General features: G+C 41.7%; 2 protein-coding genes across 4 annotated transcripts in view; one reads left to right on the top strand and one right to left on the bottom strand.

Moving 5' to 3' along the window:
* LOC119719922 (UBX domain-containing protein 4-like) overlaps positions 1-11,141 on the bottom strand; it is a 44,802-nt gene extending 33,661 nt beyond the window's left edge. The window contains exon 1 of one of the 3 annotated variants that reach the window (XM_038189396.1): positions 10,898-11,141. In XM_038189396.1, the coding sequence (XP_038045324.1) occupies positions 10,898-10,979 (82 nt within the window). In that variant the 5' untranslated portion in view covers positions 10,980-11,141. The remainder of the gene's footprint in view (positions 1-10,897) is intronic. The other 2 variants (XM_038189397.1, XM_038189398.1) reach the window with 2 other exon arrangements.
* A 2,312-nt stretch (positions 11,142-13,453) lies between these two features.
* Positions 13,454-15,885, top strand: part of LOC119720141 (stAR-related lipid transfer protein 3-like) — a 38,996-nt gene continuing 36,564 nt past the window's right edge. Inside the window, exon 1 of the mRNA XM_038189698.1 lies at positions 13,454-13,843. Within this exon, the coding sequence (XP_038045626.1) occupies positions 13,811-13,843 (33 nt within the window). The 5' untranslated portion in view covers positions 13,454-13,810. The remainder of the gene's footprint in view (positions 13,844-15,885) is intronic.

Raw genomic sequence — 15,885 nt, 5'->3', positions numbered from 1 at the left:
TTTACGGTCGATAATTCTTCAAAATAATAGCAAATTCAGGCCGTGCACATCACTGCACAACACTAGTCATGATGTTTACTTGGCATTTTTACGATGTCAGATCCGACCTGTAACTGCAGTGCACTCTGCAGTGTTACTCTATGTTGGTTGGCCATATGCATAGACTGGTTGCCTCATTTCCATCATGCATTCTTTGGCCCTTGTATATAGTGCGCGGCGCAGCGGGAACCAGTACAGCATTGCTGCATTGAGCATAACGTACGTGTTTTCATCACCGCGATAGCGAATCGCATAGACAACTTGTAAAAACAACAGAGTTTTCTTTTCAAAAATAGCAAATGTAAGTTGGCAAGCAAATTACAAGGGTTTTTGACGTTTATTTAACGTGCCTATAAAAACTTTAGGGTCGCAGCCGTAAAAATAGGGTAGGTCAGTAAACCGTAAGCAGAACTCTTTTTTGGGGGGGCCTAAGCTGGAAATTTCAAGCTAGATCTTTCGCCATCTGGCGTGTCTAGTCGCTCCTAATTTTTTAGAGGTTGAACTTTTCATGTACTTTATTCAAATCTTGCCTTAAATTTGGTTCGGCACGACTCTAGAATGCTTGTCTGAACCGGAGGTAATAATAATAATAATAATAATAATTTGGGAGGCTAATCATCCTTACTCGCAGCTGGTATGCTGAATTGCGAAGGACGCGGCTACAACGTAGTCGGGCCGCTGGCACGTAAAGGCGCCTATGGCTGCCGGCCACATCGACCCATATATGACCACGGAGCACAGCCTGAGATCGGAAGTGTTTGATTTTTCCGGAGGGAGGAAAACCGGAGGGCCCGGAGAAAAACCCTCGTGGCACAGGAGAGAACCAACGCACAACTCTACTCACATGTGATCCAAGGCCAGGATTCGAACCGTGGTCACCTTGGCGAGAGGCGAGCGCTTTACGCACAAGCCACTAATGCCACCCAAGGTAAGTAACACAACCAAAGAAGTGGCGTCTGGATTACTACAATCAGTGTGACAGTTCCAGATCACTGTTTATACAGCACGGCTGTACACACACACACGATTGGACTTTCATGGTCCGAGTGACACCATTTCATGGTAAAATTCCTCCTTATCCACTTACATGTATGCCCTTATCCACTAGGTCATCAGGTGCTGCACAACAGTGGAGGAATACCTTTTATAATGCGCTGTACACATGTACAATCTAGCAGGCAAAATATCGTTTACTGAAAGAAAGCCGGCTAAACCAGCCGGCTAAATATACACTTCCATACACTACCAACACTGAAGAAAAACGATAACTGTTGACTATGTTCCACAGGAAACCAGAATTTCGCCTTTACCACTGTTTACGCCCCTCCTTTATGTTCCTTTAGGCCAGTTACAAAACAAATGGATATTTTGCCGAACTGTACATGTTGGATCATGGGTAGCCTGAATGCCTCTGGCCATACACAAGCTCTGTAGTATGGCCAGAGTATCACAAGCTCTCGGTCTATGGAGTGGAGCGTTGCAACTACGGTACCCTCTGTAATAACGCTCCTCCGAATAGGCGTACTTGACTACACATTTACTGACACACGGTATGCATTTTTTTGCATACCCCAGAGGACAAAATGCCCCCCAAACTGCTAAAGACAATTCAAATGAGAAAGACAGTTACCCCGGATAGATCTACCTACATATTCATGATATTCCATAAGACCCCATAAATTGTTCCCAACAAGCGGTAATTTTGAAAAAAGAACAAAACATTCTGATAACTTACCGCTCACAATTAAATGTGTCTGCCAAGTTGTGCCATCCATTTTTTTGCTGATCCGCTGAGGGCGTATGTGACGTCACTATTGAAGAAAAGCAAGTCGCACTTAATCAACGACTGTTTCGTGTAGTGATATGTGCCCCGCGCCCTGTGACAGTATGGGCTTTTTGCGCGGGGCACATACAATTACACGAAACAGTCATTGATTAAGCGTGATTTGTTTTTCTTCGATAGTGACGTCACACACTGCCTCAACGGATAAGCCAAGAAATGGATGGCACAACTCGGCAGACATATTTAATTGTGAGCGGTAAGTTGATCAGAATATTTTGTTCGTTTTTCAAAATTACCGTTTGTTGGGAACATTTTAAGGGGTCTTATGGAATGCCACGAATGTGTAGATCTATCCGGGTTAACATGGTTAAAGGAAATATACAACATTTGCAAACATCGAAAAACAAAACTACCCATTTTTTACAAAATACCTTTCTAGGATGTAGGTAAATGACAGTCTAAAGCATCCTGTAAAATTATGGCACCAGGTTTGAAGTCATTTTCAAAAAAAGTGGTATTTTGTATAAATTTTCAACGGTGGTCGGCCGACCACCGTTGGAAAAACCTAACTATCTTTCAACTACTGCTCCAAATTTACCAATTTTTTTGTTGTTTTGTTTGCTATTGATTACATGTTCATGAACGGGTGCAGGCCAGCTGGACAGGTTCTATTACCTTGCAATTTCCGGCATCTATAAATTGATCCATTTCATCTTTAGTGGAGTCAGGGAACCAGACTACTTGAACAGTTTTGTTTTTCTTGGTTTTTCCCAGCATTTTCAAACACAAAACTTTAAACATGTCAGTGTAACAATAATTTATCTTTTATACTAACCCCTCAAATATTTCATTTCTGAAAATAACAGCAAAAGCCAATGATGTACATTCCCTTTAACTATCTTTCTCATTTGTATTACAACGAGGACGAGCCTATCTCCCAGGTCTTCCAAGAACTCCCTATATCTGACGATCCATTCTCCATGGAAGAATACCTGAAGGCCAAGAACAGCATCAAGTGTGGCAAGTGCTGTGGTGAGGACCGAGTAACCCCAGAAGTCCTGAAACATGTCCCCGTGGATGACATCGCTCTAAATTTTATAAATAGAGCATATGATACTGAAGCACTACCAGCGCTCTAGAGTATCATCAATATCATCCCAATTCCCAAGTCTGGGGACCTCACCAAGACGGACAACTATCGGGGCATCAGTCTAAGTCCCCTTCTTGCTAAGATCTACAACAGGATGCTGCTAAACCGACTCAGACCCACTCTAGATCCTTTGCTCAGAACGTCACAGAACGGCTTCCGGCAGAAGCGCACCACAGCTCAACAGATAGTGGCGCTAAGGAAAATACTAGAGGGAGTGAAAGAGCGAAGCCTACCTGCAGTGCTCACCTTTATTGATTTCTGCAAGGCCTTCGACACTGTGCAAAGCAGGCTTCTAGCCAGGCATACAATAGGATATCGGGCAGATACGCTTCGAAAAAAATCCGATACGCTTGAAGTTAACCGATATGCTATCGATACGCTTCACATTTTTCGTGACAAAAAAAAAACTACCCAAGGTTTTCTCACTACTTGTGTATTAAATGTACTGGTATAAAATAAGATCTGTTGCTGAAACGAATTATTGTTACCTGAGGCAAATCATTTTTTTAAACGAACAGTGGAAGCACATCCCACGAAAAGATACCGAGGTTCGCTACCGAGCGCTGGCGATATACACTGCCGCGCTGGCCGGCCGGCGGGCCGTGCGTGAGCGAGTGAACTCTTTCGTTGGAATCCGACGTGATCCCACACATCTCAGACTAATCGTTAGGAATCACAACAATATGATAAGTTGTGATGTAAAAAAGGACTGATTTATTCTTAGGACAAACAAATCAGCATCTGTTGCCACAATTGACGGCAAGGAAGAGGAGCTGGGCTTCACACTCACACCTAGGAGAAGCAGGCGGGTTGGCCCTGTCATGATGACTGACCTCGACTTCGCTAATGATATTGGCCTCATATCTGACACAGCAGAAAAAGCTCGGGTGTTGCTTCTTGTGGTAGAATCTGAGTGCATAAAGATCGGCCTCCATATTAATGCCAAAAAGACAAAGGTGCTAGCCTTCAATATTGAGGACACAACAGTCGCCACTGGCGATGGATCAGTGGTCGAGGTAGTGGAGGACTTTAAGTGTCTTGGGTCCTACATCGCCTCAACAGAGAAGGAGCTGAAGGTCAGGAGGGCTCTGGCATGGAGTGCGGCCCACTCAATGAGGAAGGTGTGGAAAGCCCAGCTCAGTGACGATCTCAAGAGGCGACTCTTTGTAGCGACGGTTGAGTCAGTACTGCTTTATGGTGCTAAATCATGGACCCTAACTGTAAAGCAGGAGAAATCGCTTGATTGCGTCTACACCAGGATGCTGCCCATGGCTCTGAATGTCTCCTGGAGAGACCACATCAGGAACATCGACCTTTATGGAGGCCTCCCACACATCTCAGCGAGATCAGGGAGAGGAGGATGGCTCTGGCAGGCCACTGCATCCGCCACCTGGAGCTAGCAGCCCACAACACCATCCGGTGGGAGCAGACTCATGGAACTGCCAGGAGGGGGCAGAGACGAGCCACGTATATCGACACGCTGCGACGGGGTGTTGGTCTCAGTGACACAGGGGAGCTGAGGACCCTAATGCTGGAGAGGGATGAGTGGAGGACCGCGATCAAGTCCAGAGTTGGTGTAGGCTAGGCTGCACCCTCGCATCGCATCGCATTCTCTTTACCAGTTTTTTGGGACCTTTTCTCCTCTAGGGTAATTGTAGGCTGAATCTTCATCGTGGATCATTATTTTCTTCAAGGACCTGTGTAGTGACTAGTGGTTATGCCGAGCAAGGTTTGGGCGAGTCCCAGGTGGAATTAGTGTGTTATGGGGACAAAATGGCACATTTTCGAATTCAATTTTCATAACTGCTAGTCAATGTTGGCGATTTCCTCCAGTCCTATATGACAACCCAACGATATACAGGGCTTAGGTAACTCCAGCTAAAGTAACACCAGGACTGTCGCACTGGTGTCAGGTCAACTCGACCGTTTGCCAACTCGACCGTTGTGCGTTCAATTGTAAAACTTAAGTCAACTCGTCCGCTGTCAACTCGACCATTGTGCGTTCAACTGGAGAAGTCAACTCGACCGTTGTCGAACTAATAAATAAATTTTAAATCATTTTTATACGAGCTTGCATTTTGGAAATATAACAACATAATTGGCAAAATCCAGTGAAACATTCAGTCATTTATTGTGTAGTGTCAAATTATGTTTATTTTTATAAGTATAACTCTAAGTTTTCGAAACTGAAAAAAATGTTTAAAATATCATTGGAAACCTTATTAAATAAACAACAATTTAATTTTTGAATCAGATTTTTATTTCTCCTTACCAAGAAAGTTATGGTTTTCTTTTCCAGTTCACCGCACGAGGTCACAGCTGTGTCCAGGCCACATGATCGCGACCAGACAAAGTCAGACGACCTGTGACACACGGGCAACATACAGTTCGCACAACGCAGCAACATGCAACACATGCGTACGCGTAATCGCTGTTTCAGCATGCCAGACATGTATAATTATTTACCTAATTTTTTTGTTAGAGAAAAGGAAAATGGGAAAAAATTCCATACTGGGCCACCACTCATATTCCTTAATATGACCTGAAAAGTACCAAAAGTTGTAAATCTGATGAAGAAACACTGTTTAGGCCTTAGAAAAAATCTTTGATAATACTTTAAAAATGTTCTGTCACAGCCCATAGACTTTGTGCAGGAGCTCTGAGTGGTGGCCCAGTATGGAATTTTTTTCCAGAAAATGAAGTGACAAGTACTTAATAGATGCAAAATGATTTGATGCAAAATCAAATGATGCAATATCGTTCAGAAAAGCCGGGACGAACTCGGGCTATTAATGAAAGAGAAGTATGCACACTGAAAATCAAATCACGCAACCCAACGTGCCCAAGGTTTATGTCGAGTTAGCCCCATAAATGTGGCCAATTTACTGGACTAACTCTGTAAATATAGGCCACACTTCCACCATGTACAAAAACATGTCGAACTTTGTCAAATTTTGATTTTCACATTTAGGCTTAGTTTGTAGGTTTTTTTGCTTTAGAAGCATACTCACCCTCTGTATAGGCTAATCAGAAAGTGCTGCCTTTTTAAGATGTCTATTTTTCGCGAAATTTCCAGATTCGTTTGCACACGTTTGCGTATCAAAATTTCAACATGAAATTGCACGAAAATTAGACATCTGAAAAAGGCAGCACTTCTGATTAGCCTATACAGTGGGTGAGTATGCTTCTAAAGCAAAAATATACTACAAACTAAGCCTAAAATTAATGTGAAAATCAAAATTTGACAAAGTTCGACATGTTTTTGTACATGGTGGGAGTGTGGCCTTTATTTACGGAGGTAGGCCTAGTCCAGTAAATTGGCCACATTTATGGGGCTAATGTCGAGTACAATGGACGAGTTGGAAAATAGTCGAGTTGGCAAACGGTCGAGATGACTCAAAAGTGAAGTCGAGTTGGTCAACCATGTCAACGGACGAGTTGGTCAACGGTCGAATTGGTACGACGATCGAGTTGGTAAACAGTCGAGTAATTGAGTCGAGTTGGCAAACGGTTGAGTAGACTGTAATCCGTCGCACTGACCGGTCCTACTAAACTGCGTCAACAAGCGTCAACAAGCGTCAACAAGCGTCAACGGTCGTCAACAAGCATCAACAAATTTTGTATATGCTTTTGATCATTTAAAGTAGCTTTATATAGTAGAAAAAGCAATAAAGAACATCTTCTGCATATCAGTTAAAGTTAAAATTATTTAAAAACTTGTTTTTTTTAACGCGAAATGTACGACAAATTTGTCGATTAGTGTTGGCTGCCATTTTGTTTACGTGTAGCTATCCCTACTACGCATGCGTGAAGTGTACAGAGCCATACTACGCATGCGCAAAGTGTACAGCGCCATCCAAACAAGATGGCGGCCAACACTAATCGACAAATTTGTCGTACATTTCGCATTAAAAAAAACAAGTTTTTAAATAATTTTAACTTTAATTGATATGCAGAAGATGTTCTTTATTGCTTTTTCTACCATATAATGTTACTTTTAATGTTCAAAAGCATATACAAAATTTGTTGATGCTTGTTGATGACCGTTGACGCTTGTTGACGCAGTTTAGTAGGACCCGCAATGACCGGTCATACTAATAAGCGTCAGCACACAGTCAACACACACACAGAAGTGTCAACACAGCGTCAACACAGTGTCAACACCTCCAAAACGCATTCAAATTGACAAAACCAGTGTTCAAACCGTACAGTATGGGCAAAAATGAAATTGTGGCTGAAAATCAATAGGTCAAACGTTTGAAAATTGCAATTTTCAGTTCAAGAAAATTGTCTCTCCGTGCAGCTCAAAAATCGGGCGGCCATGTTGGCTCAGGGGCAGCGCGGACCATACCATCATGACCATTACGCAACGGATAGCATTATACAATAAATCAACAGAGGGCGGTCGTTACATGTGAATCCGCATACGACATAATTTCATTACCTCCACACCCATATCTGAAATGATGTCGTCCAAGCTCCGTGCGGAGGCAAGATGGCGGACAACGGCCATGCTGCTTAGAGATATTTTTTCGCGAGAAAAATCTCCATTTCCGTAAACGAAGTGTAACCTCTGACCCACCTAAAATCTCTTTAACTCTAAACTTTACAGTTTATGCCTTTTTTTGTCAATATAGAATGCGTTTTGGAAGCGTTGACGGTGTGTTGACGCTTCTGGAATGTGTTGACGCTGTGTTGACGCTTATTAGGCCTACTAATATTAGTATGACCCGCACTGACTGTACACGTTTCATGGACATCGACACCATAAACACAGAACACACTAGCCTGACTGCATCTGGCCGTACATACTATCGCAAGCTCTGTAGTACGGCCAGACGCCCAGTGCTCCCCTAAACGCTGAACTCTGATGTAGCGATTTTGCTACCGATTTTGAACGAGATTATCTTCTCATCCAGGGCAGTAATTTCCAAAGTTAATGTTCCTAGTCGTAGAGGAACTCATACCTTTCTCAAAAAAATGTTCTTTAACCCTAACGGAACTTAACCCATCAAAGTTCAATAGCAGGTTTTGTTTAAATCTGTTGGGATAGGTACAGTTCCCCTAAACTGATGGTCTTTTAAACTGGGGTCGGCATACCTCCAGAAACTAAGTCCAACAGTGTGTGTGTACAATTTCCCATGTGGGTGTTGGAATTTGCAAGAATGGGTATGGTTCCTAGTAAATTAGGCTGGGCAGTTAGGGTTAATCTAAAAATCTTCATCCATCTGGCCAACAGATGACTTTCAGTCATCATCTCCCACGAATATTGCCGCGAAAATGTTCCTCCATGCAATTTCAAAATGGCGGCCGCGTTGTAATGTATGCATTATGTGAGGCGCGCTTGAGCAAAGTTATATGCATTTTTAGTTCATGACCTCGTGTTTGTATGGCCAGCCGCCCCGCGCCTGACAAACGTAATGAACTGAATGCATATTCATAATCTTGCCCAAGTGCGCCCGCATAATGCATATATTACAAAGCGGCTGCCATTTTGATATCGCATGGAGCAACATTTTCGGGATGATATTCGTGGGAGATGATGACTGAAAGTCATCTTTTGGCCAGATGGATGAAGATTTTTAGATTTTTAGATAAGGCCAAAAAAAAAAAGTCTTCGGTTTCTGGTATGCGCGCGCGTCGCCATAGCCATGCGCGTCGGCAAAATGAAAAAGTTTTTTTTTCAATACAAGATGATGTTTCAAAACCGCCAAACTCACTGGTTTGACTGGAATTCTGCTGCTGCACAATTTTAACGTGTTTTTAGAAGGGGTTATGATCGAGAAAAAGATTTATGTGGCCTCTCTGGACTCCCATATATTTGCACTACGTTTAGTCGGGCACCATTTGCAGTCATCAGCCGACATTTGAAGCCACTTTTAGGGCAAGCTCCATATTGTTGATGTACCCTAACGTGGCGCGGCCCCTAACGTGGCGCACTTTTATTTTTCGCCTGTAGCGCCTAGCTAGAGCAAAAGTTTTAACTGAAATTTCACAGAAAGTGAAATTTCATCAAGTTCTAAACACTCCCGTTCATAAATCGTGAGTTTATTTACCCGTTACAAAGTTAAAAGAAAAAAAAAATTTGGCGTGATTTTCCGATTTTATTTTCAAGTGCAAAGTGAACCCTTTGAAAATGCCCCGAAAAATAAGAAAATAATTTTCTGACAAACATCTGGCTGGGTTTGTAAGTAAATATATTAATGATTTTATCAGAATTTATCAAGTTTACAGAAATTCTTCAATGTTAATTTGGAATTTTCTGAGATTTCTTCAAGTGCGCCACGTTAGGGAACACTCCGCCAATTTGTGCCCAATTTCCGGACGTGACCGTTTTTGCATTTCGGATTAAATTTTATTAAACCGAAATTGTTCACAGAGGTTAAATAGCAAGCATTAAAAAGGTATAAGTACCAGTATTTCACTGCATGAATTTGAGGATTATCAACAAAGAGGTTTGGCAACACTACACGAGGAAAGTTGGGTAAGCTTCGAAGTGCGCCACGTTAGGGAACACGACTATACCAGAAACCGGAGACTTTTTTTTTTTGGCCTAACCCCTTACTTTTTTTTTCAATTTTGACCCAAAAATGAAATTCCTTGAAACTTGCTAGAAAGATGCCATAGGGACCCTACAACACATTCCAAGTCCAATTGTGACAAAATTTGCTTTAGAAAACAAAATATCTGGGGTGATATCAGTGAAAAATATTAATTCATTTCTCACAAAATCCATGGTTTTGCCCAAATCTTCCAAATATTGGGTGTTTGAGTATGGATTAGTGCTCCTCTGACTTCGAAAGGAAATTCTGCATTGTTTTTTTTTTTTGGCCTGATGTAGCGATTTTGCTACCGATTTTGATCGAGATTATCTTCTCATCCAGGACAAAAATTTCCAAAGTTAAGGTTCCTAGTCGTAGAGGAAAAAAAAACATTCTTTTAGGCCAAAAAAAAAAAGTTTCCGGTTTCTGGTATGGAGCTTGCCCCAAAAGTGGTGCGGCGACGCGGCTTTTTTTTTTTTTTACCTGTTTTTTTTTTTTTTTTTGGCTTCAAATGTCGGCTGATGACTGCAAATGGTGCCCGACTAAACTTAGTGCAAATATATGGGAGTCCAAGAGAGGCCACATAAATCTTATTCGCGATCATAACCCCTTCTAAAAACACGTTAAAATTGTGCAGCAGCAGAATTCCAGTCAAACCAGTGAGTTTGGCGGTTTTGAAACATCATCTTGTATTGAAAAAAAAACTTTTTCATTTTGCCGACGCGCATGGCTACGGCGGCGCGCGCGCATACCAGAAACCGGAGACTTTTTTTTTTTGGCCTCAGAGTTCAGCGTTTAGGGGAGCATTGGGCGTCTGGCCGTACTACAGAGCTTGCGATAGTATTGTTGATGTACCCTAACGTGGCGTGGCCCCTAGCCCCATAAATGTGGCCTATTAACTGGACTGCCTCCGTAAACATAGGCCACACATCCACATGTACAAAAATCGTGTCGACGGAGCCAAATTTTGATTTTCACATTTAGGCTTAGTTTGTAGGGTTTTTTTGCTTTAGAAGCATACTCACCCTCTTTATAGGCTAATCAGAAAGTGCTGCCTTTTTCAGATGTATATTTTTCGTGAAATTTCCAGATTCATTTTTACACGTTTGCGTATCAAAATTTCAACATGAAATTTCACAAAAATTAGACATCTGAAAAAGGCAGCACTTTCTGATTAGCCTGTAAAGAGGGTGAGTATGCTTCTAAAGCAAAAAAACCCTACAAACTAAGCCTAAATGTGAAAATCAAAATTTGGCTCCGTCGACACGATTTTTGTACATGTGGATGTGTGGCCTATGTTTACGGAGGCAGTCCAGTAAATAGGCCACATTTATGGGGCTAACTAAGATACACAAGAACCAAAGTGACAAAATCATAACAAACCTCGGACGTAAACAACAAACAAAACATTACGCTGTTTTGCTGTTGTGATAGCGTCGGTTATTGAGCCGACGAACCAGCGCATTGTCTTTGTCCGTGTACTTGCTGTGGGAAATCAAGCTCAGAAACTCATGGAAATTGTTCTTCTATTTTCTATACCGCTCACACGACGAGTGGACCCAAGCGAAAAAAACAAAGCTGCATGCATGGCGGCCGTACGTTACCTCGTCCCCAGGGTATATTATTTTGTTAACTTTATTTCCAATGGTGTGATCGTACTGTTCGACACTGTGCAAACGAGGTTGAGTCGTACGTGTAAATATTGCTGCCATCGGACATCCGCTAAAGAAAAGTGAAACAGGAAATACTTGCTCAGAGGTGCGACAGAGCGCCTTCGGCGTTAGATAGGTAACAAGCAGATTTGATTCAATATGTCATGTTATGAGCAAAGCCGAACTTGTTTTTCTTTGGAAAAATAATGCAGATGTGTAACATTTTAATGGAGTTTATTATCTCTTTTTTAAAAACACCACTCAGTTATGTGCTACATGGATAAATCGCCTTAAAGTCCCTATCTGTTTTTGGAAAGTGTACAGTATTAGGCTAATATGAGCTTATTGTACATAATACAGGAACATAATTAGGATTCAGAGATGGGGAGGCAACAATTTCCCCCACATCTTTTCACTTTTCATCATGCGTGTTATTTATGGCTTATTCTTAACACATTTTTTTAAAACAAAATTAAACAGTATGTTCACAGTATTCTTTCTTTAGTGTAAGCGCTTGTAATGTCTTAGTGACATGTATACCTAAAGCGTACCGTCAAAAATTGAAGGGGATCATACGAGCATTCTATTCGTGTTATGAGCAATGGGTTCAACTAAGAAAATCATTTAAAGGGGCACTAGGTCCTGAAATCCCCGAAAATGTTTTGGATTGTTTACTTAGCCTATTTCAAACATCTGGTTGAAAGGAAACCAACCTACTCAATCGGTTGTTTCCGTACTCTGTCGGTACTCTGTCGGGTATGTCATCTCGAGATCGAGACTCAGTCGTGAAAACAAATCGATTTAACTGATCCAGGTCGTATACGAAGACGTTATATTCGGTTCGAGGTCGTTTCGGAGTCGTAGTATTAGGGGACGACATCGCAGCACTTTCTGATGATGGTCTGCAGACTGGAGCTCGGAAGATGAAATTTGGCGCCACATTTCCTACGTATTTGGCACGATTTTCAAGAAATTTTTAAATCTCATGGTCTTGTCGGGGTCTTGGTCTTTGGTCTTGGATATGTGACAGGGGCTTTAGGGGGGTATACGACTTACTCGCGAGCTGGGCACTCCATTAAATAGCTAGAGGGGTGTTCCGAAAAACATTAAGTTAAGTGAAATTGTTTAACAAAGACATCCTTGTTTAGGCCGTTAGGAAAGTCTGTTAGCGATGTCGTTTCAAACTGTACATGTTTCTTTGTAATAGGTGTACAATATTATAATAGTTGCTTTACAATCATGCAGTAATCCCATATGCTTGTATTTTATCTTATTGTGTTGTATTGTTTTTGCAATGTAATGTATTTTTTACACGTGTGTACATTTTGTAGTGTATGCAGGGCCTCAATATAAACCAGTACATGTATTAAACTGTTTGGACATACCCTGGGTAAAGAAATGTAATAAATAAATAAATAAATAAACAAAATGGTTGGAATTTTTTTTTTTTTTTTTACTTGTTACGTCATTTGGACCGAAAAGTTGTGAATTCTCGACCGAAAAGGTATTTGGCTCGGGTATAATCACCATCCAGACTCCAACCGGTCTTCAAGTTTAAAACCTCCCAAGCACACCTTTATTCCCTTATTAATAATTCAAAATAAAAAAGCGGAATATTTTTTTTTCAAGGCGAAAAAAAGGAAGCTGGTTACCATATTTGAACAACTTCAGGAGAGTTGTAGACTTTAATGTAGTCGCTGCTAGAGGTCTTATTGATAGCATTGGCCGCCCCGCATAACAGTTATGTAATTGTATTCTCTGATATTGATAAGTATTGCGAAATCTCAACAACGTTACTATTTTCACTGACATTTATACATTTATCCCCCTTTATTCTTTCATTTGTTTCTTCCTTTATTCGTCTCTTCATTTCTTCATGTTTTTAAAGTAGTTTTCCTCGGCTTTTTCTCGATGCTTACGTGTGTAGATTCTGCGTCGCCTCATATGCGTTTACCTACCTAACGCTTGGGGCGCCCTTCCCTTTGGCCCAATTTGATGACGTTATCGTGTTTCATATATGCATAGGTCACTGTACAAAAAGATACCCAGTGTCCGATCTCGATCTTTGGTGCCATGCACTGATTAATTGCGTCCGTGATCGGCCGTCGTAGATTCTGCCCTCGATCATTCGCTGGCGCGACCGCGCGAGGGCGCTAGAGCTATAGCTAAGTCATATGACCGGAGGACTAAGGAAAGCTAAAGGCAGACGGATCCAACCTCGTCTCCAGGGTGTCGAACAGTACGCGCCCATCACTACCTGCTCTCTCACTATTGGAAACTAGGTTGGAAATAAAGTAAGCACTGGGGACGAGGTTGAGACGGATCGGACCTACGGCCGGAAGGCCACCGTGCGGCCACCTGACTGTGCTTAACCCGTACACGCGGTACATAACGTCACTCCTGCAGTCTAGTCCTGGGTTTTAAACAAATCGCTGAATTGCACCAATTCAAACAATAATACCCGCACTAATTAGGTACCCGTGTCAACAACACTCATACTTCATAGTCATAGGCCTGTAGTACTCTGTATAGGCCATGGAGGTAGGCCTAGGGGCCTAACGTTGGGGCCTAGGCACCGATCCTCTGCTCTGTTCCCCGTGTAAATGTAGTTGTGCTGGCGTCTAGTATCGAGATTCCAGTAATTATGCCGATAAGAAACCAAGACACAAGGATGGCTGTAAGTCAACTCATTGCATTGTTGTTGGTTTTTGACATCATGTAGGCCCGGCGCCCATGGCCTAGGGAAAAAGTGTTGCAACCTGACGCCACTTGTGAAGTTGTGTACGATTTAGCTGGAGTTACCCAGCCCTGAGTTTTATCATTGGGTTGTCACCTAGATGACAACCCAATGATAAAACTCAGGGCTGGGTAACTCCAGCTATGTACGATTGTGTATTGTTGATGTACCCATGGAGCTATGTACCCTAACGTGGCGCGGCCCCTAACGTGGCGCACTTTGATTTTTCGCCTGTAGCGCCTAGGTAGAGCAAAAGTTTTAACTGAAATTTCACAGAAAGTGAAATTTCATCAAGTTCTAAACACTCCCATGACTCCCGTTCATAAATTGCAAGTTTATTTACCCGCGCTACAAAGTTAAACGAAAAATTTATTTTGGCGTGATTTTCCGATTTTATTTAATAAGTGCAAAGTGAAACCTTTGAAAATGCCCCGAAAAGTAAGAAAATAATTTTCTGAAAAACATCTGGCTGGGTATGTAAGTAGAAATAATAATGATTTATCAGAATTTATCAAGTTTACAAAAAATTCTTAAATGTTAATTTCGAATTTTCCGAGATTTATTTAAGTGCGCCACGTTAGGGAACACTCCGCCAATTTGTGCCCAATTTACGGACGCCACTGTTTTTTAATATCGGCTTAAATTTTATGAAAGTAACCGAAATTGTTCACGGAGGTTAAAAATAGCAAGCATTAATAAGGTAAAAGTACCAGTATTTCACTGCATGAATTTAAGGTTTGTCAACAAAGAGGTTTGGCAACACTACACGAGGAAAGTTGGGTAAGCTTCGAAGTGCGCCACGTTAGGGAACACAGCCATACAAAGTCTGTGGAGAGTCAAGAATTTTTTTAAAGTATTTCCTAACAAAATTGGAAATATTTCTCAGTCCCAGGTATTCATGTCTTATCATCATTTTTGCATATATGAATGACCTTCATTGAGATGATATATGACGAAAAAAGTGGCGTCAGGTTGCAACATTTTTTCCAGCCCTAGACCAGCATTTAGTCCAAGTAACTTGGACCCAACTTATCGCCTTTTTAACATTCGGACATGGTCTGGTGATAGTAGGGTCCAAGCTAATCCTTATATGCCGAGCAACATAATTCTTTCAAGTTTCATTGACCCAAAAACCCAACATTGCCCAACAAAAACATCAGATTTCACCCTCAAAACGGCCTCCAAATTACTAGATACGCCACCTGAGGTACATCATTCAAGTAGTCCGAGTAACTAGGACTCGACGGATTGCTATTTTAACATTTGGACATTGTCGGGCGATAGTAGAGTCCGAGATCGATGGCCCATTGCGGCTACTATTAATTTTTTTTTTTACCATTTTCACTCGTACCCCCAATCAAAATTGTCAGATTTCACCCCCAAAACAGTCTTCAAACTGCCTTATGCGCCCCTGTAGGCTTCAGTGGGAAGTGAAAATACAAATGGTGGTGGTTAGGTTTACATACCTTTGGGAAGAAAAGAGAAATTTCACCTTCAATTCGGGAAACATCCTTGTCACAAATGCCTTGTTTGAGGCTGCAATTTTGAATTCAGGAAAAGTAGATGTAGTGACCAATCAAAGTGCCCTGTGATCAGGTGATTGGTCTGGTGACCAATGAAAGTGCCCTGTGATTGGTCTGTCTGATGCTTGCCAGGAAAGAGTGTAGCCAGAGCTATGCACAAGTCTACTTTTCCTGAATTCAAAATGGCAGCCTCAAACAAGGCATTTGTGAATGTGACAAGGATGTTTCCCAAATTGAAGGTGAAATTTCTCTTTTCTTCCCAAAGGTATGTAAACCTAACCACCACCATTTGTATTTTCACTTCCCACTGAAGCCTACAGGGGCGCGCGCATAAGGCAGTTTGAAGACCATTTTGGGGGTGAAATCTGACGATTTTGATTGGGGGTACGAGTGAAAATGGTAAACAAAAATTAATAGTAACCGCAATAGGGCCATCGATCTTGGACACTACTATCGCCC

The sequence above is a fragment of the Patiria miniata genome, unplaced genomic scaffold (genome assembly GCF_015706575.1).
Source record: "Patiria miniata isolate m_02_andy unplaced genomic scaffold, ASM1570657v1 HiC_scaffold_9, whole genome shotgun sequence".
In the NCBI taxonomy this organism is placed as follows: domain Eukaryota; kingdom Metazoa; phylum Echinodermata; class Asteroidea; order Valvatida; family Asterinidae; genus Patiria; species Patiria miniata.
The sequence above is the reverse complement of the archived record's forward strand: the minus strand, read 5'-3'. Positions and strand labels throughout refer to the sequence as shown.